The sequence below is a fragment of the Solenopsis invicta genome, chromosome 10 (assembly GCF_016802725.1).
Source record: "Solenopsis invicta isolate M01_SB chromosome 10, UNIL_Sinv_3.0, whole genome shotgun sequence".
Classification (NCBI taxonomy): domain Eukaryota; kingdom Metazoa; phylum Arthropoda; class Insecta; order Hymenoptera; family Formicidae; genus Solenopsis; species Solenopsis invicta.
The window spans coordinates 11,006,487-11,030,908 of record NC_052673.1 but is presented as its reverse complement, the minus strand read 5'-3'; the positions used below and the strand labels follow the sequence as shown (position 1 = coordinate 11,030,908).

The 24,422-nt window shown below is 32.2% G+C and overlaps 1 protein-coding gene across 2 annotated transcripts; it reads right to left on the bottom strand.

Annotated features, from left to right (window-relative positions):
* Positions 1-960: 960 nt before the first annotated feature.
* On the bottom strand, positions 961-22,478 carry LOC105205329 (lateral signaling target protein 2 homolog). Of its 2 annotated transcripts, XM_026134539.2 has the most exons (7): positions 22,269-22,478; positions 7,637-8,059; positions 6,848-7,192; positions 4,426-6,353; positions 4,000-4,335; positions 3,372-3,652; positions 961-2,648 (listed from the first exon to the last, which is right to left on the bottom strand). In XM_026134539.2, the coding sequence occupies exons 1-7, from the start codon at positions 22,305-22,307 to the stop codon at positions 2,368-2,370; spliced, it is 3,633 nt and encodes a 1,210-aa protein (XP_025990324.2). In that variant the 5' UTR covers positions 22,308-22,478; the 3' UTR covers positions 961-2,367. The 2 variants fall into 2 exon arrangements, with proteins under 2 accessions (XP_025990324.2, XP_011172988.3); XM_011174686.3 differs by having other exon boundaries at positions 4,000-6,353.
* Between the last annotated feature and the right edge of the window lie 1,944 nt (positions 22,479-24,422).

Sequence of the window (24,422 nt, the reverse complement as noted above, 5' to 3'; positions counted from 1 at the left end):
TTATTATATTTTTATTGCTTTTATTCATTATTTTTTTCATTTATTGTTTATAATAATAATTTAAATGTACACTGAGAAAAATCAAAATATTAGCAATGTTATTTCTAACGTTTTATTTGATATTTATTATAAAAAAAATTGATTGTGATGACAAAATATATATTTTTGTGAATATTTTTATGAATTAGTTTATTTACGAGAAATATGATTTTATTTTGTATTTAAATAAAGATATATTTTAATAAAATAAATTTATATCTTAAATTTTTCAATATCTTTCTCAGTGTAGTTGTTCTCAACAAGCGTCGTTGTCATGTTTTCTAATACGTCATATTTAAAAAAAATTGTATAATTCATAAATATTTGACATTACTGTAACATAAAAATATGAGATTTTAATTTTTTTAATCGCAAACAATCAATAGTGTTATATTGTTACTCCAAACATTACATCAGGTTCATAATGGATTGTACTTAATTCAAATTTTGCAACATCAAAAGTTAATTGTCAACCTACTTTCACTTGTGGAGATGATAAGGTGACAAAGAAAATAGAAAATTAGGCAAAAAGAACAAAAATAAAACCATCCAGATAAGTTTAATTACATGACGTTTGCAGTTTAATTCTGAAGATCTCCAGTTCATTTACTTGATCATAATTGCTAACTTTAATATACGCAGACTTACTTAATTGTTGTTATATTATGTTTATTATATTAGATCTTTTACTTTATTATAATATATTTATTATATTGAAAGGGATTAATTTATAATTAAGTTAGTAAATCGTGACTGAAGAAGACTGTGTACAGTTGAAATCAGTTTCGTTATAACGTTAATTATATAATCGACGGTTAAATTTACTTAAGTATTTAATATCCTTTAATTTGTTGTTCGTTCTTGGCCCTCGTATATTTAATCCATAATTTTGCAAAAAAAAACAGTAAACAGATCACAACATATGTTTCATTCATTTTAATTCCAAAATATTCAAATTTTATTCTTTCTTATAAATACAGTATTTCAAAATTCTTATATTTTGTTTACGATTAAATTACTTAAAATTCTCTTTCACATAAGACTCAATGCTATTTTAGAACGTTACATTTTAAGTTTCAAGAAAACTGTACAGTCAAAAAAACTTGAAAACAAATTCAGAAATGGCTATATTATAAATTTTTTTTTAATGTGATTTTTCTAAAATTCCTAAATTGTATGAGAAAAACTAGAGAACCTCTTTCATGATATATTCATACACGGAAAAAAAGATTAATTGCAGCAACAAAAATCTATGCGTGGTACTTTAATTTCAGTTGTATACAGCTAAAAATTTAGCTATTACATTCTTATTTCGGAAACTAACTGCAACTAGCTTTTTTCTTATGTGTATTTGTCGTATTTTTGTTTTGTTTTAGAATACAAAATGTGGGAAAGGTTTTATCACACACATCTTTGACAGAAAAAAAAAATCGGTTTATAAACTTCTGCACAGCGATATAACTTAAGAAATTAATAATAATTATTATTTAAACAATAAATTTTTATAAGAATTAAATTTATGAGAAATAATAACTAAAATAAAAATGATGTAAGAATAATAATAGTAATGTACAGAAGCGCTTAAAAATAATCTTCTATACAATCGCTTAAATACAAAGATACAATCTTCTTAAATAAAATTTGAAATGAATATATGCGAGAAACCTTACACCCAAATATACCCAAATCAAATTACATTGCCGCAGCTTACCGATTGGATTATTCCTTCTTGAGAGATATTTAATCATGATGTGTAAAAATATGAGCGATTAGCGCCTATATATCTATAGATAAAATATTTATAGAGCACAAATTAAGTGCACAAATAACGCAAAAAGCAATCTAGCGACAGCGATTTGTCTCCAATTCTCCTCTATTCGTTTTTGTACAAACGCGCCTGTCTGCAGCTTCTCTTTTTACAAATTATACATTGAGAATTGGATAAATCGAAGTGTCACCAAATTTTTTCGATATATATTCAATGTAACTTTGTATCACTTACGAAGTAAAAAAAAAAGAGGAGAATACTCGCACAGTTCAAAAATTTACTTTAATTTCTTAGTTGAATAACGTGTTTCAACTAACAAAGCAGCGGTTAATTCACTGAACTAAACTTTTTAACACCGGACAAGTATATCACATAATTATACATGTTCTATCGAAACTTTGAGACCTGTTTCTATGAAATACAAGAATATTTGCTTATTTTATTATATTACGAAAATTACAGTCACCAAATTTTGCGCGAATATGCATGTTGAAAAGAAAGTGTATCGCATAAGGAATTCAATAAAAAATAATCGGATTTACAAGCCACTTCAGAAACATTCATCTAGTGGACGAAACTTGAGAGACCGTAAAAGGCGTCACTTGATACAGAAAACACCTGTTGCACACCCTTACAGGTTTCGTGTGCCCGAAATGAGGCAGTGGAACGTTGTTGCTGCTGCAACGACCACAGAACACTTTACCACAATTTCGGCAATGATGTCTACGTCGCACAACCGTGAATCCCGCTTGACAAGCCATACACCTTGGCGCATCGTTGTCCGGCACCCAAGCAGGTGCTCTTTCGACGCACTCTTCCCCCCTCTCGGTGACTGGAGAAGCTATAGAAATGAAAAAAAGTGGATATAGGCCGATATTCATAGTCGATTCTTATTTCAAGATCGTTTTAAGTATCGTCTTAAGATACTAATACGGCTCTCTGATTGATTGATGACATCTTAAGATGATACTTACGACGATCTTAAATATAAGAATCGACTATGAATACCGGCCGTAGTTATATTTAATGTACTATTTTTATATAATTGATACATATTAAATAATTAATATTTCATTCTTAGGAAAAACTTAAAAGTAAATTTTTAAATGTCCATGAAAAAATTCTATTTTTTTGTTTAAAAATTAAAAAAGAAATTATATATTGTATATTTCATATCAAATAGAAGTTAAAACATTACATTTTTTATATTTGTGAAATAATCTTACAATTATATTTATTATTTTTATTTTTTATAATTTATCATATATATAAAATATTTATATATATTTATGGCTAAATTTATTAAATTTTCTTTTAGAAAGAAAATTTTGAGTTAAACACTTAATAAATACTTGTTTAGTTCATATGCATTACAATATACAACTGAACCAATAAAGCATTTATTAAATATTTAAGAAATTTATCATATTTCAAAAAATAAATCTAAATCAAATAAGCATATATATATATATATAAATTATAAAAATGTTTAGATACTAACAATGGATAACCACACATATTTGTTAAGTAAAATTTACGAATGAAAAAATCAACATATTCATACTTCGGTCGTGTATCGAAGCAGTTTCCTCTACATCTTCATATTCTGGTAATGACTCTTGCCGCTCATGAATACTTTCTGTTTCCGCTGTATCTATTGATGCATTCGCCGTGGAAGCCAAATTCGGATCTTTCGATTCTTCAGTGTCCTCTATTGTCTGACTACTGTTCATGAGAAAAACGCATTTCAAAATGTTCCGCAAATCCGATGCAAAATTTGTTTGTAATTGGTCTGCCACACCTGCTATACAAACGAAGAGACGATGGACAAGATCTTCCGAAGACCTGGAAATGTAATAATAGTATTTCATTTTTTTTCCGAAAAGAGATTATATAAATAATATTAAAAAATATGAAATAAATAGGCATCAATAAAGAAAAAAAGATGAATATATGGAAAGCTTATAAATGGAAGATATGCAAAGCTTATAAATAAAACAAAAACATGTTAAAAAAGAAAATGTAGAGACCAAATGTTGAACATTTTCATTGCACATCAATCAAGTCAGTAAACTTTTTTAAATTTCAGCATTTAGCATATCATTTAAATAGACCGAAAAATTGACTCAAAGTATAATTATATCATTATTCACACAACAGCTGGTGAATAAAATAACAATACATCCTCTTACCGAAATTTGGCTCTAATTTGATTTCTATTTGCAATCTCAGCAGCTTGCATCGCCAATGCAATCTCCTCGTCGTCCTGACAATCGCTGTGAAACTCGCTGGTTTCCGAACTCGAGTCACAGAAGCTTGAATAACTCGAACTAGATGCTACGTCGGGTTTATAACTTAAAGACTGATGAGGATTTAAACACGATACGTTGGATACTGTCGATGCGTTGACCAGTCTCATCGCTCGCGCAGATCTGTGTGTGTTAGTGTCTTTTGCACTTTGATATTCATGACAAACCACGTTCTGCGGCGTAGTTGCTATCTCCGACACCAAGCCGCTCTTATCCGTCCTAGGACCCAATCCATCATTCATTAAACTACTTCCGTTTCCAGGTTTTCTCTTATTATGTTCTATTCGCGCGTATTTATCTCGTTCATACCTTTCCCTCTTTTCGACGTCTCTTCTCTTCATTTTGGCGATCTGCTCGGATTTGGATCTTCTGTGATCTAGCAACTTTCTATTCTGTGGCGATGAACGTCTGTTCACGCAGTGTGTACCAAGATTGCAGCAGCATTGTCCGCGCGAACACTCAAAGTGATGAAGTCGTGGACTTAGGTGAGGACTGCGACTGCCAAAATTCGGTATTTGTCTAGTATTCTGGCCAAGATGCAAGCTGGCGCCGAAGTTGGTCAATCGGGCATTCAAGCATCGATCCGTGGAATTTGATCTGGAGCTTTCGGTACTCGTGGCCGCTCGCATGATCTGCAGGTTGTGTCTCTTCTCTCCCGATTTATTGTGAGCTTTGTGCGTGTTTCGGTCCAGCTTGTGTTGGTGTCGCCGTCGTTGTTTTTCGGTTCTGGCTTTTCTAATTTTATCTTGCGTATACCTCTCGATTTTTTTGCTGTCAATTTTCTCGATACTTCGAGATGTGGACGGGCAGTTCTCACATTTTAAGTCACCCCAGAATTCCTTCCTGGAACTTGATGCGTCTATATTCAAATTGAGGTTCTCCCAATTCTCCGAATAGTTTATCTGAAAGGTAGACTGGTTGGAATCACAGAGAGTCAGTTGGCCGTTACCGTATGCGACGCCAATAAATTCTTCGTTAGTGCCATCAAAGTTCGACGATATTCGTGGAATGTTTTTGCCGGCGGACTCTCGGTCCCCGTTTGAATGCAGACCAGGCACTTCGATCGGATGATCCAACGATGGTGCTTTGCTCACGCTCTTCGTGCCACAAACGCACAAGTTCTCCGAAACAGCAGGATCCTTTTTCTTCGGTGAGTTCATATTGGAACAAGAATAGCTGGTATTCTCCTGCATATCTTCTTCGTCTGACACGCCGCATTCGTCCGGTTGAATGTCATTGGCAAACGTCTTCTTTTCTTCTGGACTCTTGTCGTACAAGCTGGTGTTCTCAGATGATATTACCGTACATATCCCTGAATCGGTTTGTTCCGAGATCTCATTCGGGCATTCACCAGAGTCCAACAAAAGATTTGAAAGCGTTTTATTCGCCTCTGAGATAAGTTTCTTAGAATCTGGATCGGATAAAGTATTCTCAGACATATGCGCAACCTCATTGTCTACGGTATTTTCATGAGTGATTTGATTAAACAGATGCGGAATCTCCATATTGTCGGAGTATTCCTCAAATATTTTAGTTAAGTCGGGAGTAACAAATCCTTCCTCATTCTGTACATCTTCGATGGTACTTGAAGTGCTAGTTCCCGGTACAACGTTTAATATCGTAACGTTATTCTGTATCGTCGGATCGGGACTCTCTCTAGCGTCATTCCCATCATTGGAAACTGAATCACAGTCACGAAGAAATTGTCCAATATCGTGCGAAGCGTCAGATATTTCCCGTATTTCGTATTGCATTCGTTCATCAACACTTTCCCTATCACTCTGATGCATCTTTTCGGCGCTGTCACATATTGCGTTACTCTCATCACACTCGTCATCAAACACATCCGAAGATAAGTTTAAATCTTCATTCTTGATTTTTGTATTTTTCTTCTTTTTACGTCCATTTCTGCCCTGCTCATGCTTCGTGCTCAATAATTGATCGCCTCTGCTACTTTCGTCCAACGATTGAACCGCATCGCTCGCTACCTCGTCCATGTTGTTGCCTGTATTTCTCGTCACAGTATAGAAATCAACGATAAATTCTTTACAATTCGGGTAACCAGTATAAAAATTATGAACGTATTCTTCCAAATCCGGTATGTCCTGACATGTCGATTTCGTCGAGTGCGTAATCGAGCCTGACGGCTCCTCGTTCGAGCATAATAACTTCTCCAGCATGTATAACTCACGGTTATTTAACGTCCACAATAGTTCTCTTATTTTGAGAAGGAGAGTCTAAAAATAAATTGAATATATTTGTCAAATTAAGAAAAAAATGATATATTTAGTTATTATAAAAACAAATAACTGTAATATAATTAAATGTAAAGATAAATAAATACTGATCATCATGTTATACATTGAGAGTTCGCTTTTCTATATGCTTATAAAATTACATGAAAGAAACATTGATATATATATCAAAGAATATATTTCTAATTCCAGGTTTGAAGATATTGTTATTTTATATTCAATTTTTTTTCTTTTAACTCATGAAAATTATTATTAAATAATAAGTATATATTTTTCTTGAAAGAACCATAGAAAATTTCATCATGTAACAAGTTAAGTTTATTTAATGCTATATAATTTCATTTCAATATTTGATATTTTGAAAATAGAGATATTTTCTAACATATTATATGGAACTTTTAAAGAAATTCATTAGCTCATGTAAGCAATAACTTTCATGCAAGTGGTTAACAATAATTTTCAAGTTAATTCCTTACTCTAAAAGGTCTAAACATCTCGCTTATGGTGTCAGGTGAGTTGAGACATAACGGTCCTCCAGGCGGTGCCAGAAGTCCCGAAACAATAGCCAAGCGAGGAATAGTGAACATTAAAGCCGGTTCATAGTTATCTACATCCGCTTGGTCCAACAACCCGCGTTCAAGCGCTCGCTGCAAGGTCTCTGAAAATAATACGCACACGAGCTCCTGTTGCTCGTACTCCTTTGTCGACTTCACCGGTACCATGGCGCCGACGTAGCATAGCTCGAAATCGGCGAACAGTCGGTCAAAGATCTTCAACGACTCGATGAGCTTCTCCAGAGATGGTTCAAGAGGATTTTGCGCCTGGAAAAAGTGAGTGCTATTAATACACTTAATTACTCATCAAACTTTATACAAAACAATAGACAAAAAAATCAAATGGATAAAAAATCGAAATTATCTTCCTTCTAAGAATCTAGCCTAGAAAATATCTTTCGTTTATTCTGTGTAGGGCTTCAAAACAGAGTTACCGCACCAGTCACTGAACAATCATCAATAAACAATTGTTTAAAAAAAATATTAAAGTAATAAAACTTTAAAATAATAAATAGTAAATTAATTAATATTTTTAAAATCTATATCTCATACAGATTAATTATATAATTAATGTATGATTTTTTACTTGAAAATGTAATTATATTGTTTTTATTTGTTCGTTAATCGATGCAGAGACCTTATTAAAATTATAATAAAATCGTATGTATATTTCGAATAAGTTGAAGAGAATTTTGCTGATGTGCCTAATACCTTCAAGTTCATGTGACCCTTGAGCGCGTGCTCTCTTAGCAAGTTTCTGACGATCTCTAGCGACTTAGTAAGAGCTTTCGCTAACGGCCTCATGGCCGAGCTCTCGGCCTCCCGGTTCATAATCGACGAACCGGCTGCCAGACATTCCGCACCGAACCAGAGTTGTCCGGCCAAATTTTCTTGCATCACGTCATCAGGGAATTTCACCCTGAAGTCCCGATTGGCGCGGCTCTCGGGAATTAAATCGTCCATTATTTGATTGCAAATTGTCAGCACTTTATCCTGACAGTGTCGCAACTGATTCACCAGCGTCGTGCATCTCTCCGGTTCCTGTCGGCCGTCGAAGGAGTCCAATTCGCAGGCGACTGCGTTCAGAGACTCGTCGGCATAAAAGAACTGAGCCAGTAGACTCGTGTCGTCCCTCTGCAGCAAAAAAATAAAAAAGATCGATTAGAAAAAGCAATGAAAAAAAATTCAAGTATCAAAAGTATTTCAGCATTTTTTTATAATCTGCTATTATTTTTCGGTATCTTCTACGCACGATGGATTGTTTTGGGTTTTATTTTTTTATTAGTTTTATAAATATAAAAATATTCTTGAAAGAACTTTTTATATACACTTTATCGTCTTTAGTAAGTATTTGTATGATTGTTTGTTAAAAAAATTGTAAATAAAAATGTTATAACCAGGGTATAAACTAAATTAAGTTAAAATTAATAACGTATAAAATTAATTTAATTACATTAAAAATTAATAAATTTATTAATTTTTAATTTAATTCTAAATTATAAATAATTTGAAATTATTAATTTTTTCATTGTCTAATTGAGTAATGAATTCTTATTCAAAGAGGTTCCTTTTAATTATAAACATAATTACATTTACCGGACAACTATTAAAATATGCGGCCATTTATTCTACCATTTATATTCCTTCAATTTCTTATGATGAGTTTATGGTCGACTGTTTAATGAATATGCTTTTTTTTCTATCTATTATATCTTTTTATTTAATGTGTTTCATGAAATGTGTTGACCATTTACAGGTTATTGTTATCGACTTGTCATCATACGACTATACAACCGCTGTGAATGACGCATTTCAAGCATAAATATTTACTTAGAGAATGGTCACTGCATGTAGTTACACGTGAGCATTTTTTTCATTAAAAATGATTCGTGAGTCAAAAGTCAAAACGTTCGAACGTTTTTATTTAATGTAAACTTGAACTAAATACAGTAATTAATATTAACATTATATTAATTAATTTGCGCATCTATTACAGTTCTTGATTCTCATTTTCCCTTAATCTTTTTTATTTTATTCTCTACTATTTAACTTTTTAACTTACACTGGGAAGAAAATTAACTTGACTAATTAATTAAAATCGATTGTTGACTTGATTAAATTTTTTAACTTAATTAAATTTTCAATTCAAGTATTTATGTATTTAAATTAAATGTCTTCAATTCAAGCATTTATATATTTCAATTAAATACAAAATACTTGAAGAAATTTAATCGAGATGGAAAATTAGCCAACAATTTTTTTCGATATATAATTACTACCTAATTCCGCTTATAACTAATTTCAGTCCTCTTAGTTTTTCAAAAAGAAGGCAATCGCAAGAACAAAATGGTCAAATCGTGCGTACACAGGGCTAAGAAAAGTATAAGAAATGTCTGACTCATATTTCCTTCGGATATGAAGAAGAAGGAGATTTTCTACCCCACTTGTCAGGGATAAATCCGCGTTTGCGGTAATCTCCGTAAACTAACGAACCACAGATCCGAACAATGACACTAATCACGCCTACGTCATAATGAAAAAGGGTCACCCACGTCACGATTAAAGGGTGCGCACCGAAGAAACCTACGTCGTATTATTCCCGCTGAATGAATTTGTACTACCGATATGACGTCGAGCGTATAGGGTAAAGGGTGAAGTCGATTTAATCGTCCGCGAAAACTGTAATTTTCCATCTAACGAGTAATATTATTCGCAACGAAGATAACGACAATCAACAACGTCTACGAGGTTACGGAGACACTCAATTACCGTATTATTATTAACGTAGCACAGTATTTTAAGATAATAACGAATTTAACTCTTCATAGCCAATATAGGTCACACAAGTGTAAGCTCTAAATCGCGTTAGAAGTGTTCGTCGCATCGATGGCACGTACGGTTCGACGAAGCGGCGATTCAAAATCCCTCGTTATTTTTTTTTTTTTTTTTTTTTTACAGCGCAAAATCCGATTCGAAAAATGCGACCAAGGTTTTAATTTATATCGATTGAAGGAACTTGTGAAAATAACGCTTTACACGGTTGCGAAGAGCGACCGCGCCACGTATAGAACAAATCATTTATTCACAGGAGAAAATATAATTAAAAGTAAGATAAATCGATCGCGCATGATCGCGACTCGTTATTTACAGATCATTGATTGTGTGCAAAGTTCAAACATGGTTCATTTATTCTTATCGATGCAGATAAGAATTTTATAGACAATATGTTCATAGTTACGCGAAAGAACGCATTTACGATAGAACGAGGTTCTTTTCTCGATTAAATTCGACAATCGAGATTATTTTCGCAGAGGTAGGAGGATAATTTCATTCCAAACAAGAAGATGCGCCGAGAGAGAAGTTTCTTTGAAAAAAGTTTGTTTGAACCAAAGAAATTTGTGCATTGTTATGGTTAAGGAAAAGTTTCTTTGATTTGAAGAAAATTTTTGGCCGTTCCTTTTGTTAGAATTAAAGAAATTTTTTTTAAATGAATTATTTCTTACATTTCTGTCAGTACTTTCTTTGAATTAAAAAAATTATTAATTTAAATTAACAGTAAACAAATAATTTGAACAAATAATTTATTTACTTTAAAAAGAGCTAATAACGTGATTTCTTGAAATCAAATAAATTTTTGTTTTTCTCAAAGGTATTGTCACTTCAACTTAAAACGAAAAACCAAGTTAAAGAAACGACTTTATCAATTATATAAACGTAATTTCTTTCCGAGTGTGACGAAGAAAAACCGAGCCCTTTGTGTTTTTACTTACGTTACAATACTATTAATGTACGCTGCTCAATAACGTGCTAATAATAACACGCTTTAGGTGCACGTGACGGTGCAACGTTTGTCGCGGTACGGATGTACTTGTTATTGAATCATGTCCTGCTGGAAATGACTCAGGAGTCATGCTTACGTACGCGGCGTGACAAATAAATCGATTAACCTCCTCTAGTATCGATATCGTAAAACTAGAACAATGTTACGCGACGACTCGCGCAGGGAGAAGCAGACTCTACTGCACGTACATACAGCGAGAGAGAAAACGTTTATATCCTTTTTACTTTCGCAAATTGCAACACTAATCATTCTTCGCGCTTCCGGGATATCGATACGTTCGCGACGAAAACGAATTCGCTTACGGCGACTTCTCTCCTAAGAATTTTATATTATTTTACACGCGGAAGAAGCACGCAGGTATCTCCCCTCCCCCCGAGTCTTCCGAGAAAAATAATTTTCTCACAATGGTAATTGCGGTTAAACGCGAGCGAAAGTTTACTCTGTTGACGATGAGAACGGGAAAATTCTGCGCGAGTTAGCTCGAACAAAGTTCGCCGCAGTGTGTATATAAAATTTTCTACGTCTCGCGTCGTCTACAATTCCACTTTTATAATCGTAGATAATGTAATCAACAATCTGCTACTCTGATAATTCATAAGTTTTTCATTGCACTTAAAAACATTATTACTGCGTATTTTAATCTAAGATATTTTGATAGTTTGCGACTGCAACTTTCTCTAGAGCCTGTGCGTAAAATCTGACACCACATTTGTATCTACGAACTACCTTTTGTTTTTAATATTTCTGACATCACATACAAATTCTGTGCACTGAGAAAAAAAAGTTAACACGACCGTGTTAACTCAGTCAACTTTTTTCAGTTTCAATATTTAAGTTAAATATACACAATAGAAAATATTTTGTATTTATGTTAAAACCGGTCTTTGTTAAAATGTTTGTGATGCATTTTTAACATATCCATTGTTAATTTAACGAATTGTATTATTTGATTGTATTATTTGAACATATTTTAAGTTAAATTGATATTTAACATGTCTTAGAGTTAAAATAACACAATGTATGTATGAATAAATAAATGACATAAAAATAATATAGTTTTTAAACAAAATCTAAGATAAATAAATAAAATGCAAGTCAACATATCAAATGTTCACAAATAGTTTCGTTTTTTTTTAAATTGTTTTTTTTTTTAGTTGAAGTAAAAGTTTGAGGAAAATAATAAAATTTATTTGATTTTAAGAAATACATATATAACATCAATAGTCTTTTTTAAAGTAAATAATTTGTTTAATTTAAACAAATAACTGTTTAATTCAAAGAAAGTACTGACAAAAATGTAAGAAATAATTTAGACGTTCTAATTATTTGCGTGACCAAACTATTGTACAACAAAACTATTTTTTTTATTCTAATAAAAAGAAACAATTGAGAAATTTTTTCAAATCAAAGAAACTTTTTTTTGATCGTATAACAATGCAATTTCTTTGATTCAAACAAATACTTTTTTTAATTAAAAAAAAACTTCCTCTGGATCTTAACTGTATGTTTTCACAGTATGTTTCCAAATTGTGTCAAAGTATTGCCTTCTTTAATTTTTTACATAATATTCATGTTACTTTTTGATATTTTCATTTTATATTAAATTAACACAAAGATTTGAGTGAATCATTTGGCATATACACGATTGGAGAATTTGTGTTAAATTTAACACAAATTCTCCAATTGTGTATATTTAATTATAACTATATTTAATTTAATTTAAATACATAAATACTTGAACTGAAGAAATTTTTAGTTCAATTAATAATTTTTTTCAGCGCAAAAATATAACTGCAACCTAGGATAGTGCATAAGAATGCACAGCGGCATAAAAATGCAACACTGTCGAGGTAAACATTAAAAAACATCATTAGACGTTACATCAAATAATCCGCGAGGTCAGCCAATTTGCCGCATGATTGTGGGCGGTATCGTTTGCTCCGCGTTTCATAAAACTTGAAAAAAATACGCGGAATAACTTGTCACAGAGCAGCCAAGCAACATAGCGAAAAATCAGCGATTTTATCACCAATATTAAAACGTTTACAACTTTGTATTTAAAAGATTAAAAAATTCGGGAAAATTCTTCTTTCGCACTTTTAAAAGTTCGCCGTAATTTAAGACCCGTTTGCCTCAATGTAGATTAACTCTTATCTCGGTTTTAACTTACTTTTTATTTTTTTTTTCTATTTCTAGGAATTAGGAAAAAAGATAGAAAGCAAGTTAAACCACCGAGATTAAAGTTTATCTGTATTGGTGCAAACAAATCCGAGTCGTGCGGAGTAAATACTGTTATGCAAAAACATCAGTCGATACATCGATCGTTGGATCGATTTGTGCCACGCTTGTTTTACATGATCAATTAGACCGATGACTGCATCATTATCGTATCTCCTTTGAGTCATATCTCTCACCTTGGAACGATAGTGTTTAACTACAAAGATAAGACAAGAATAATTAAAACGGAATGGCACAAGATACTTGTGTTCGCATCTACATTTCACGATAGCTAAGGATTTACGGTATGGAATTTTTTTTTTGTTTTTTTTTTTTTTTCTTCATCGTCCCTAGCCTCCGTTCGGAAATCACGTTTTAGCAAATTAATCGTGACCTATTTTGCGACCGCAATCGTTGATAAAAGGGGGAGAGGAATAGTTCGGACGAACACCGCTCTCTCGAGATCGCTCGTCCTTTCAAAATATCGCCTCGCTTTGCAGTTTCGCCGAGCGCTCAACAGTTCGTAACGACGATTTACTAGAAAGTTGCACGTTTCAACGAAACGTCGAGCGCCGGGCAGGTGAATGACGAACTGTCATCCGCAAGGCACGATTAAAATTCTACATACGAGAAAAGTGTATTTTCGCATTATTCGCAGAGAATCGAGGAAGAATTATTTTTGTTCGCATCCATCCATGTAGATTAAATTTAATCTTGGTTTTAGCTTGCTCTTTATCTTTTCCTGATTCTCGGAACTAAGAAAAGAGTAAGCTAAATCGAGATCAAAGTCAACCCACATTCATCTGGAGAAAAGTTTCTTCCATTCAACAAATATTTGTTTGAATCAAAAGAAAATTGTACATTGCTACACGGTTAAAGAAAAAGTTTCTTTGATTTGAAGAAATGTCTTGGTTGTTCCTTTTAGAATTAAAGAAGTAGTTTGGTTGTGCAATGCAAATGTTTTTTTAAAGAAGAAATATATTTTTAAAACTAGAACAACTAAATTGTTTCCGGCAGTACCTTCTTCGAATTACAAAATTATTTGTTTAAATTAAAAAAAATCATTTGAATAAATAATTTTGATTTTCCTCAGATATTTTCATTTCGACTTAAAAAAACTAAGAAACAATTTTATCAATTTAAGCAAAACTTTTCTCTGAGTATCCGAAATGATCTTCATCGACCCCGATTAACTTAAAAAAAGTCGGCCGATTAAATTTATTAATTGCCAACTGCAAAACTTAAAACTGATCGCATTATCTTATTTTCTTTGTTCATTTTTTTTAAATTATAATTTATTTATATAAAATGTAATACTTTTAATTAATTAAATAATTTCTTAATTAATAGTTAAACAATTGACTTAGAGATGATTACGATTTCAAGTTTTGCAATTGACAATTGATAAAAATTAATCGGCTATTTTTTCAAGTTAATCGGAGTTGGTGAGATCGACCTTAAAAACCGTCGTGTCAGTCAAGCTGAGCGAGTTTCCGAGGAACACCGATCCACTGTACCGTGCAATGGATATAACCTCGCGCCGTTCGTTTCGCACGGACAATGTCATCGGATGCGGGGAAAAAATATTGTGCGCGCCACTGTGACTCATCCGAACATCGTTGACCCTCTTCCTTGCCGCCACCCTTATGTATCTTTATTTCGCTCTCCACGTCTGTCCCCTGACTTTTTGTCTCTCTCGCCCTGTACAAATTTTTCTTTTCTTCTTTTTAACCAAATGAAATCGATCCCCTCGTATACCGACAACTTCCATCGCCAGTGTTTGCCGTTATTTAATTTGACTGAATTTATCAACTTGATTAAATTTCTTCAGTTCAAATATTTATGTATTTAAATTAAATATATCAATGTTAAAATAAAGTTCAAGTGTTTCATGTATTTAAATATATAAATAATTCAACGGAAGAAATTTAATCGAGTTAAAAAAATTAGAGTTAACAACTTTTTTCTCAGTCTATATAAAATTATCTAGATAAAGCATCATATCTAATCATCTAGACGAAGAAATGGCTTCATCTTTGTCAAGATTATTATAATGTATATTATTTTTACCTTAATTAAAAGAAGTCTTTTCTAACTTATCTAACGATAAGATAATGTGAACAATAACGAGAATGACAGTATTGTATTAGCCTTCCAAGTTATTATTCCTAACAAAAAAATTTTTTAAAGTGATAACAGCGCATTAAGATAAAACAATATAGTTTTGACAACTATAAATTTGAAACTCGGAAATTTATTAAGTATTTGTCACTAGTTTTATGAAGTAATAAGTATCAAAGTAGTACTAAATACCAAAAGAATATATTTATTGCAATGATTTATGTGCACTATCAATTGATAATGGAATAGCGACTCAATTACGCAACAATTATATAGACTTCATACACATAAGTTATGACAATTATATTTTTCTAGTTAAGATAACTATTTTTTTTAAATAAAGCATAATATCATAGTAAATAATTATTTATTACAACACACTTTGGCAATAATATTATATTTTTTGTAAAAACTATTTAGTGTAGATATATAGGTAAGACCGATTAAGTATTCATGTACAATCAAAGTAATTATGACAGCAGTGATGGTATAGCATCTTAAGTGTTACGAGAAAAGAATGAAGAATTAAGCTTGAATCTAATCAGATTCAATTTTTTAACACAAAAAATTATTTACTTGCTCCTAATCGCTTATTTACTTGCAGTCAAATAAAAAATTTCTTCATTGAAATATTTATGAAAATAATATGAAGAAATAATTTTTAACCAAGTAATTTTTTTTTGTAGTTCTAGAAAATATTTTTTGTAAGATTATTTTTATATTCACGCAAATTTTTTAATTTAAGACAACAGTTTAATTAAGTTTAATAATATTATTAACTTATTTATAAAATCATTATTTAAATGTAAAAAATGTAAAAATATAAAATCCATCTATATTTACTTAAACATATTTTTACTTAAATAAAACAAATAAATACTTGCCTCAAAATATAATTTAAATAAATTTTTTTCTCAGCATATTTTTCAATAGTTATCTAAAGAACAATTATATTATATTTTCTTAGTCCATATAACTTATTTAATGTTCTTATTACAACTTTATAATACGTAGTCAAGAAACGCTATTTGTCCTCTTTTTGCCAACTTTTTTCTCTGAATGCGTGCTGAAATTCACTGTTACTACTAAAAATCTGTAGTATTTATAACGGGAACTATACATTTTTACTACCAATGTATATGGAAATGCAGCACAGATCAGTAATAGCGCAAAATAAAAACGGTTCTAAAATTATAAATGCGAAAACTTTTATAAGGAATTTTGTCAAGTATTGTATAACATGAATTATGTATTCCTCTTTTTTTTTAACTTTGATTTTTATTTGCGTATTGATTAAAAAAAAATATATATATATTTTTGTCAAATTAAACTATCTGAAGAACTTTTATTATTAAGAAATAAAAATTTAGAAATAAAAACATATTATTCTAATATTCTAAATTGTTTTGTTCAACAGCAATATTATTTAAAAATTTTCTAGATAAAATCACGCATAATCTTATCTTTTATTTCGGTAAATTAAAATAAAATAATTTTTATCATATCTAAGATACATTTACATGTAATTTATCTTGTTTTTATTTAGATAATTTTAAGTTATTTAAGCGCAGCACTGTCTATCGATATCTCTTCCCTATGAAAAAAAAAAAACTACCACGAGGAATAACATTGAATACTCCGTGTATAATTAACGGGAAATCGATGACCCTGACAGCGATTCAATCTTTCTAGAATAAGGCAACGTCGCGCGGGTCTTATCAAACGGGTCCTCACTTCTCTCCAACTATTAATAGCGTCATAAAAGCAGCCACTTTACGCGCGTTCCCGTTCCGACAAATCTCCCATCATCTGTGCGAGCCATCCTCTTACAAATCTCCTTACAAAAATTTCTCTCTCGGCGACATACTTCCTCCCGCGCAATATATAATCGCCTTATATTTGTCTCAACGTTACATGGTTCGACTTCGCGTATACATCGCTCGATTCCCGTCAATATCTGTCGTTGTTGCGATCGCGTTTCGAAAATTCTTTTGAGACACCGCGAAAACGTAATAGATAACGCACGTGGAATATTTTGTCGCGCGCCAATTGTCGGGAATCGATAATTTCACTCGGACGTAAATACGCGATTCTTATCGCGCCGTATCGCGCGTCACGATATTAAAAGGCGCGCTCCGTTTTTGTCTCGACGGGACGCGACGTGAACGTTAATTTGCACGATCGAACGGCTCTTTTGTCTCCACTATCTGCCTTTCCGTTAAAGGAATCTCTATCATTGGGGAATTTACTACTACTCGCGCGCGCGTACGCCTATCGGGGGAGACACGTCTTGCGCGAAATCACGTATGGCATTACGATACACGGTTAATTTTATTTTAAACGCCTCGGTCTCAAGTACAAAGCGTTTTCACTCCATTTCTGTGGCATTCATGGAACGCCGATTCCTCGCCGTCCCTCGCCGTTTCTCCTCGCGTTAATTACTAATTGACTTGTAACGCAGCTTGCAAGGCGCGCATTATGGTGTTAATAAAGCGTCATTATGCGAAAGCGTAACACTTCCCATATCCTAGACGGGACATATTCCCGTTCTCTATCAATTTACAGTACGACGATTCGATTGACGGGCGCAATACGAAATAGAAAATTGATGGAAATAAACGAGAAACACAAAAAAAAACTTTCGGACAGAACGTCCTATTTTGATAATCTCGCAAAAAAGCATGGAAAGAATTGTTTTGCTGATGCCACTTTAAAAATGTAGCTGCACTAAAAAAAAAGTTTGATAATAATAATCAAGCCTGGATGATACACTGAGAAAAAAAAGTTGTTAAGTAAATTTTTCAACTCGTTTAAATATTTTCAAGTTCAAGTATTTACGCATTTGAGTACGAGTATGTACTTAAGTACATAAAATATTTAAATTTCAGTTTAAGTATTTATTTAATTTAAATACATAAATACCTAAACTGAATAAATTCAATCAAGCTGGAAAATTTAATCAAGTTAAGAACTTTTTTTTCTGAGTGTAGTTACTAATGCCTTCAAATAATTTCAATTAAACGTTAGTGTAATCAAATATTTAGTAATATTCAATGACCATTTCATAAACGATTGATTACTATTATTGCGCGTGTGGTTAATATATTTACTAAATGCTTGGTTATATTAAGCAAACATTTAATCAAAATTGTGACACCAAAGCTTGATTATTATTACCAAACTTTTGGTTAGATACAAATCTGAAGTTAATTTTGTTGAAACGTCGAAATAATTGAAAGGTTTCCTACGAAAACCAAATAATTCTATTTTTTTTTTTTAAACTTGAGTTATGCCCCCAGATCATTTTATATCAGTAGCGTCATGTCGCGAACAATTATCAAACAGAAAACGAGAAATGCATGCAAATATGTAATAAATAAAAAATTCCGCAGTAAAACAAGTCCAAAGAATTTTTTAAAACTTCTTTAAAAATGTTTAAAAATAAATTTCTTAAATTGTTTTAAAAAAATTCCTCAAAACGTTTATTCTAAAGACTAATACTCGTATTCATAGGTCGTCCCTCTTTAAGAAATGAGGATTTCTTGTTTCTGTCTGTCTTTGTTTTGCATAGAGCAAAACGTAGTACGTGAAACAAAGACAATCAATAACAAGGAATCTTCGCCGTTTCTCAAGGAAGAACTATGAATACGGTCATAAATCTCTTTGTTCGTATACACTGAAGAAAAAAAACTGTTAATTTGACTAAATTTTTCAACTCAATGAAATTTGTTCAATTTAAGTATTTAACTTAAATATATAAAATATTTGATTTTCAGTTTAAACATTTAACTAAATATATAATTTAAACACATAGATACTTGAATTAAATAAGTTCAATCAAGTTGAAAAATTTAATTAATCCCTTTTTTCCTCAGTATACCTATCCGAGAAAATTGTATTTACAACTTGTGAAATTTTGTAAATAAAAAGTGAAAAAATTATTGCTTAATATTTTAAATGTTTATCATTATTAATGTTTATAAAGAAAAAATAAATATAAAATAATATGGAATAAATAAATATAAAATTCCCGCAATAACCAAACAAGTCCAGATGTTTCTTTACTTTTCCTTTTAAATGAGTTCTCAAAATATTTACTAAAGCTTGCCACTTTGTTTTTATACACATGGTCTGACTCACAGGAATGTATATAAGGTTTGCGAGAATTCAAAACAAGTGTGACATATACTTATAAGTATGACATATATTTAAATATATTCAATGACCTATTTTGTCACTGTCTAAATATGCTACTCCAATCTCCATTATTATTCGTTATAGCCTGACAGTGTCTGGCAATGCTTTCGATTAGTTTTATCGTCTGGAAGCTCGAAAATGGTATCACGATTGGTTGGCACTCTCTCGAGGCGAAAATTTTTAGCCTTTTTATGAAAAGAAAACTTTAGGGAAAATATACGTAATCTGAGCAGTTATACCATCAAATCCAACAAATATGAAAATCGTTTTTTTTTCTACGTTAGTCATCAACTAGTTAAAAGCATGCTTAGATATAATTTATTAAGCTAATAAATAATAATAGAGATTTGGTTTATATTGGGGAATAACGAAATAAATTACCGAATGTATTTTGAAATAATGTATACTTATTTTTTCGAAATTTTAAAAATCTTGTGCATGCGGCTTTTGTGCGACTGACTGTGATTAATTTATGTCCGGAAAAAAAATTCTCGTTTTACAATAAACTATATTATATGCCAAGAAAAAAATTATCATGTTTTTACAATGAATGGTTTGGAGAAGAGGTTTTTTCCATGTTGACATTTAACTTTTTAAATTTGTTTTTGTAAGACACCCTTCAATTTTAACATTCAAACACGATACACTGCTACAAAAAAAGTGTTGACATTCTAACAACCAGCTCGAACATCCTACACGTTGAGATGAGAGAAAAAAAATTATATTAATAGTAACGAAAAAAGGGAATTGTTCACGAGATGATTTTTATAAGACAATTTTTTTAAAATAGCAAAATGTAATATTGTATTATTAGATAAAATTTATTATTAGTAAAACTTTTATTCGATAGGCAAATGGAAAAATTTTTAATTTAATAACAATTTTATTTGGTTACTCAGTTCAATTAATAAATTCAATGAATTAATATCAGCGTGGTATTCAACGGTTTGATTGATCGAATATCAACAAATAGTTTTAAAATCAGTAATTAAATTTTGGTTATGTACAAAACGTGTATGTCTCTCAGTGCATAACTATTATAATGTTTTATAACAAAAGTATTTTCAGATCTATGCTGAAAATGAAATTTGTCGAAAAACTAAAATATTTAATCCAACATTAAACTAAATATTAAGTTGGTTAATTTTTACCATCAGGGTTGGGTAGATAAAAAAAAGTTAAATAATAAAGTTAAAAAATTAATTACTTTTAACTTTTAATGATTTAATTTTTAACTTTAACTAATCATTTTTGAAACACAAACTTCAATTTAATAATTTTTTTCCTAAGTTAAAAATTTATCTATTTAAAAGAAAATTATAAAAAAAAATTGCATTCTTAAACATAACTATTTTTTTGTTTTCTCATATAGATTTAATTTACAAATAAAATATTAAATCTGTTTGATGATCCATATTAAATAATAATTGTTTTGAATAATTTAACTTGAAAAAATCACGAATTTCTAATTTAATATCTGAATAAAGCTTTTCAAAATTAACATTTAATTTAACTTAAGTTAATTTAATCTTAACTTAATTTTTAATTAAGTTATTTTTTTGTTTATGTAACTTTTAACATTCACATAACTAAATTTTATAAACCATACACTTTAACTTAACTTACTTAAAAAGATATGTTAATTTACCCAACTCTGACTTTTATTAAAAAATTTTAATGTTTAATACAAATAAATGATACCTTTTTTGTGTAACTAAATAATTGTGAAACCAATGTTTAGTTGAACGTATCGGACTAAATATTTTACTATTTTAACAAATATTTTTTTTACTGTGCATTCAGCCAAACTCTTATATCCATTTCCATCAATGCAAAATAACTTCGATCTCGGTTTAACTAATATTTTATTTTTTTCTGCTTCTAAGAATTAGATTAAAACTAATTTACATTGGTGAAAATGGACATTAGACACTTTAGCAAAGCCGCCTTTCTTTTCGTGTAATACATTCTACATACACGCGTTGGAACATCGTGCGATCTAACGCGTGGGGAGTGAGGAGGGGAGAGGGGAGTAAGAAACTACGTGCTTGTGCCACATTGATATCAACGCTACATTATTGCCAATGTACAAAGTAGTTATCGCTCTTCTTAAACTTCTTTGTTTCTATTTGGCTGATTGTACGGCATAGCGCATATAGCACAGCTGCAGCTGACACATGGCACGCCTGAATCTTTACAGCGTAGAAGTGAGATATACTTGAAAAGTATTCGGGCATTTTCAGATTGAAATTGAATGAATTTGCGAATGCAAGTCGACTTTCACTGGGAGGAAATCGTATGGGTGTTTGGACGCGTTCCAAACGCGTGTGGCCTGGCGATCGCATCTCGAGAGGAAGAACCCACGAATTTGTGCTCGCAACGCGCGCGCGTGTTACGCGAGACGATGCTGCACCAGCTGCACGTATGTTATGTACGTACATGCGGTGCATGCGGTGTATCGTCATGTGAAGGCACCTCGTGCCGTGCGAAATTTTCACGAAACAGGTGGCAACAGCGCTTGGGAAGTCTGTCGCGCGACAAGACCGAGAGCGAGAGAGCGAGAGAAAGAGAGAGAGACAGAGAGAGAGAGAGGGAAAAGAGCGCACGCGTTCGATCGGCATGGCGGGGCGAGGGGGCGAAAGAAAGAGAAAATAGAATCTATTCAATTGTAGTAAAAAATACACTCTCGAACGTAGCATAAAAAATCGACAGAAATGTAAATTAAGAGTACATCAACGTAACCTACTGAGGAAGACATAAAGCACAAAAGATATGACAGAAATGAGAGAGAAATATACACAGCAAAATAGTGATGGGACGAGAGCAAGGGGAAGGAGGAGAGAGCGAGAGAAAGAGACGGAGATAACGAACGAGAGATAGCGAGAAACGGATGGACGAGGAGATGCAGAAGGGACGGAACGGATCGCAAGCAATCGGAGCACACAGCGAAACACGCGATTTATTCACCTTAGGCCTGTAAAACCATTTTCTGATGGACTCCATCATATCGCAACGCCGCTGACGTCATCAGAGTATGCTGACGGAAATCGTCACTGCGCCTGCCGCGATCGAGGCACACGCGACGTCGATGTCGATATCGATGTTGACATTGACATGCTTCCTCCGGAGTTCCTAGCCGGGGGACTTGGCCGACGAGTCGAAGCAACGTCGGGCGATGAATGTCGACGACAACGACGATGACGGTGACGGCACTAACGATGACACTGACGATGATAGTGACAGTGACAACGACAACAACGACGACGACGACGACGACGACGACGACGACGACGGCGGCAGCGGCGACGACGACGACGACGACGACGACGCGATGCAATTCGTGCATACGAGCATCGATGATGATGACGATGATAACGATAACGTCAGCAATTGCGACAATAGTGACGGCGACGTCGACGACGACGACGACGACGACGACGACGACGACGACGACGGCGGCGACGGCGGCGACGGCGGCGACGGCGACGACGGCGACGACGACGACGACGACGACGACGACGACGACGACGACGACGACGACGACGACGACGACGACGGCGACGACGACGACGGCGACGACGGCGGCGGCGGCGACGACGACGACGGCGACGACTTCGCGCAACGACCTGTCTTTATTGCTCACCCACGAAAACGCGTGTCAACCGTAACGCGCGTTCGTAAAACTAAGGTGACAAGCGTGAAACACGGTTAGCAAAAAGGCACAGCTGCCTACCGCGCGTGCGTCTAACGCACAATCGTGAACCGATGAATCGCCGCGATGGCGTAGCGGCTCGACCGTCGAACTATACGTAAATGGGCGGCAGATACGAATTGCTTTTCTTCTTCATTCACGGTGATCGGATTTTATTATGTCAAAAACGAAAATCCTGACATGTACAATTGATCTCATTGATCCTCTCTAAAGAAAATTAGAGTAAATCTAAATTTTGATAATGCTGAAAAGTTACGTATACTATTAGTTAGAAACTAATTAGAAAATACTTCTAATTTAAAAATTTGCTCTGTAAGCAAGTAGTTATTTCCATTAGATTTCAGGATAAAGTTGTATTTCAGAAAACTTTTAATTTGAATATTTGAATGTTCTGATACATTATTTAAAATTCTGGTATAAATTTTGATAAATTGAATTATGAAAATAATTAATATTTGTATAAATTCTGGTCTTGTGCTGAATGAATAATTATACATAATTATATACAATTATATGTATATATGGACATATTTCATATACATATAATTATATATAAAAAAATTTTTTACAGGTGTTAGGCATCTGATATAACTTTCTAATTTATTTTTCTTTTACTTGAATTATTTCCTATTAAATCATTCTTCTTTAAAGACCTTTTAAATTTATATATAATGCCACTAACTAGGAAATAGTAAAAAATTTTTAATAAATAAAAAAAATATGCCTAATATTTTTGGCCAAGGTTGTATATAAAATGGGCTTTAATTGAAATACAATTAATGATTAGAAAATAGGCTAATGAGAGTCAGCGCGGATCAAAAAGCGCAATCACAAGTGTCGATATTGAATCACTTATTCAATTCAAAATTACAAAACGAACGTTTTGACTCGCTTTGGAGTCATCCTCAGCGCAACAAAAAATAGTAAAGGCATCTTTTTGACCCGCGCTGACTCTCATTAGATTATTTTCCAATCATTGTATTTAAATTGTATTTAAATTTTGACAGTCCGGAAATAATTAATTTTTTAATTAAAAAATAGAGTGCATTGGAAAAAATCTCAAATATCATTTATTAACAATTATTTATTTAAAAAAAGGAAATAAATTATTTTCTACGCTTTTTAAGCTATATAAAATGATTTTTAAATATCCAAAATTTTTTTTTAATTTTACAATCTAAATAGCTAGAAAGTGAATAATCAGGTAAAAAATTTATTCGTTAACATTACTATTATTAAATTGGTTCTCGTTTTACATAATTATGATATTACTTTTCTCGTTTAACTTAGAATCGTGTTTCAAGGCTGAAAAAAGTATCGATGTGCAGTCCAGTATTATAATAAAAATAGTTAAAAATTTTATTTAAAAAAGTATTGATTAAAATGTATAAAATAATATATGCAGAAAA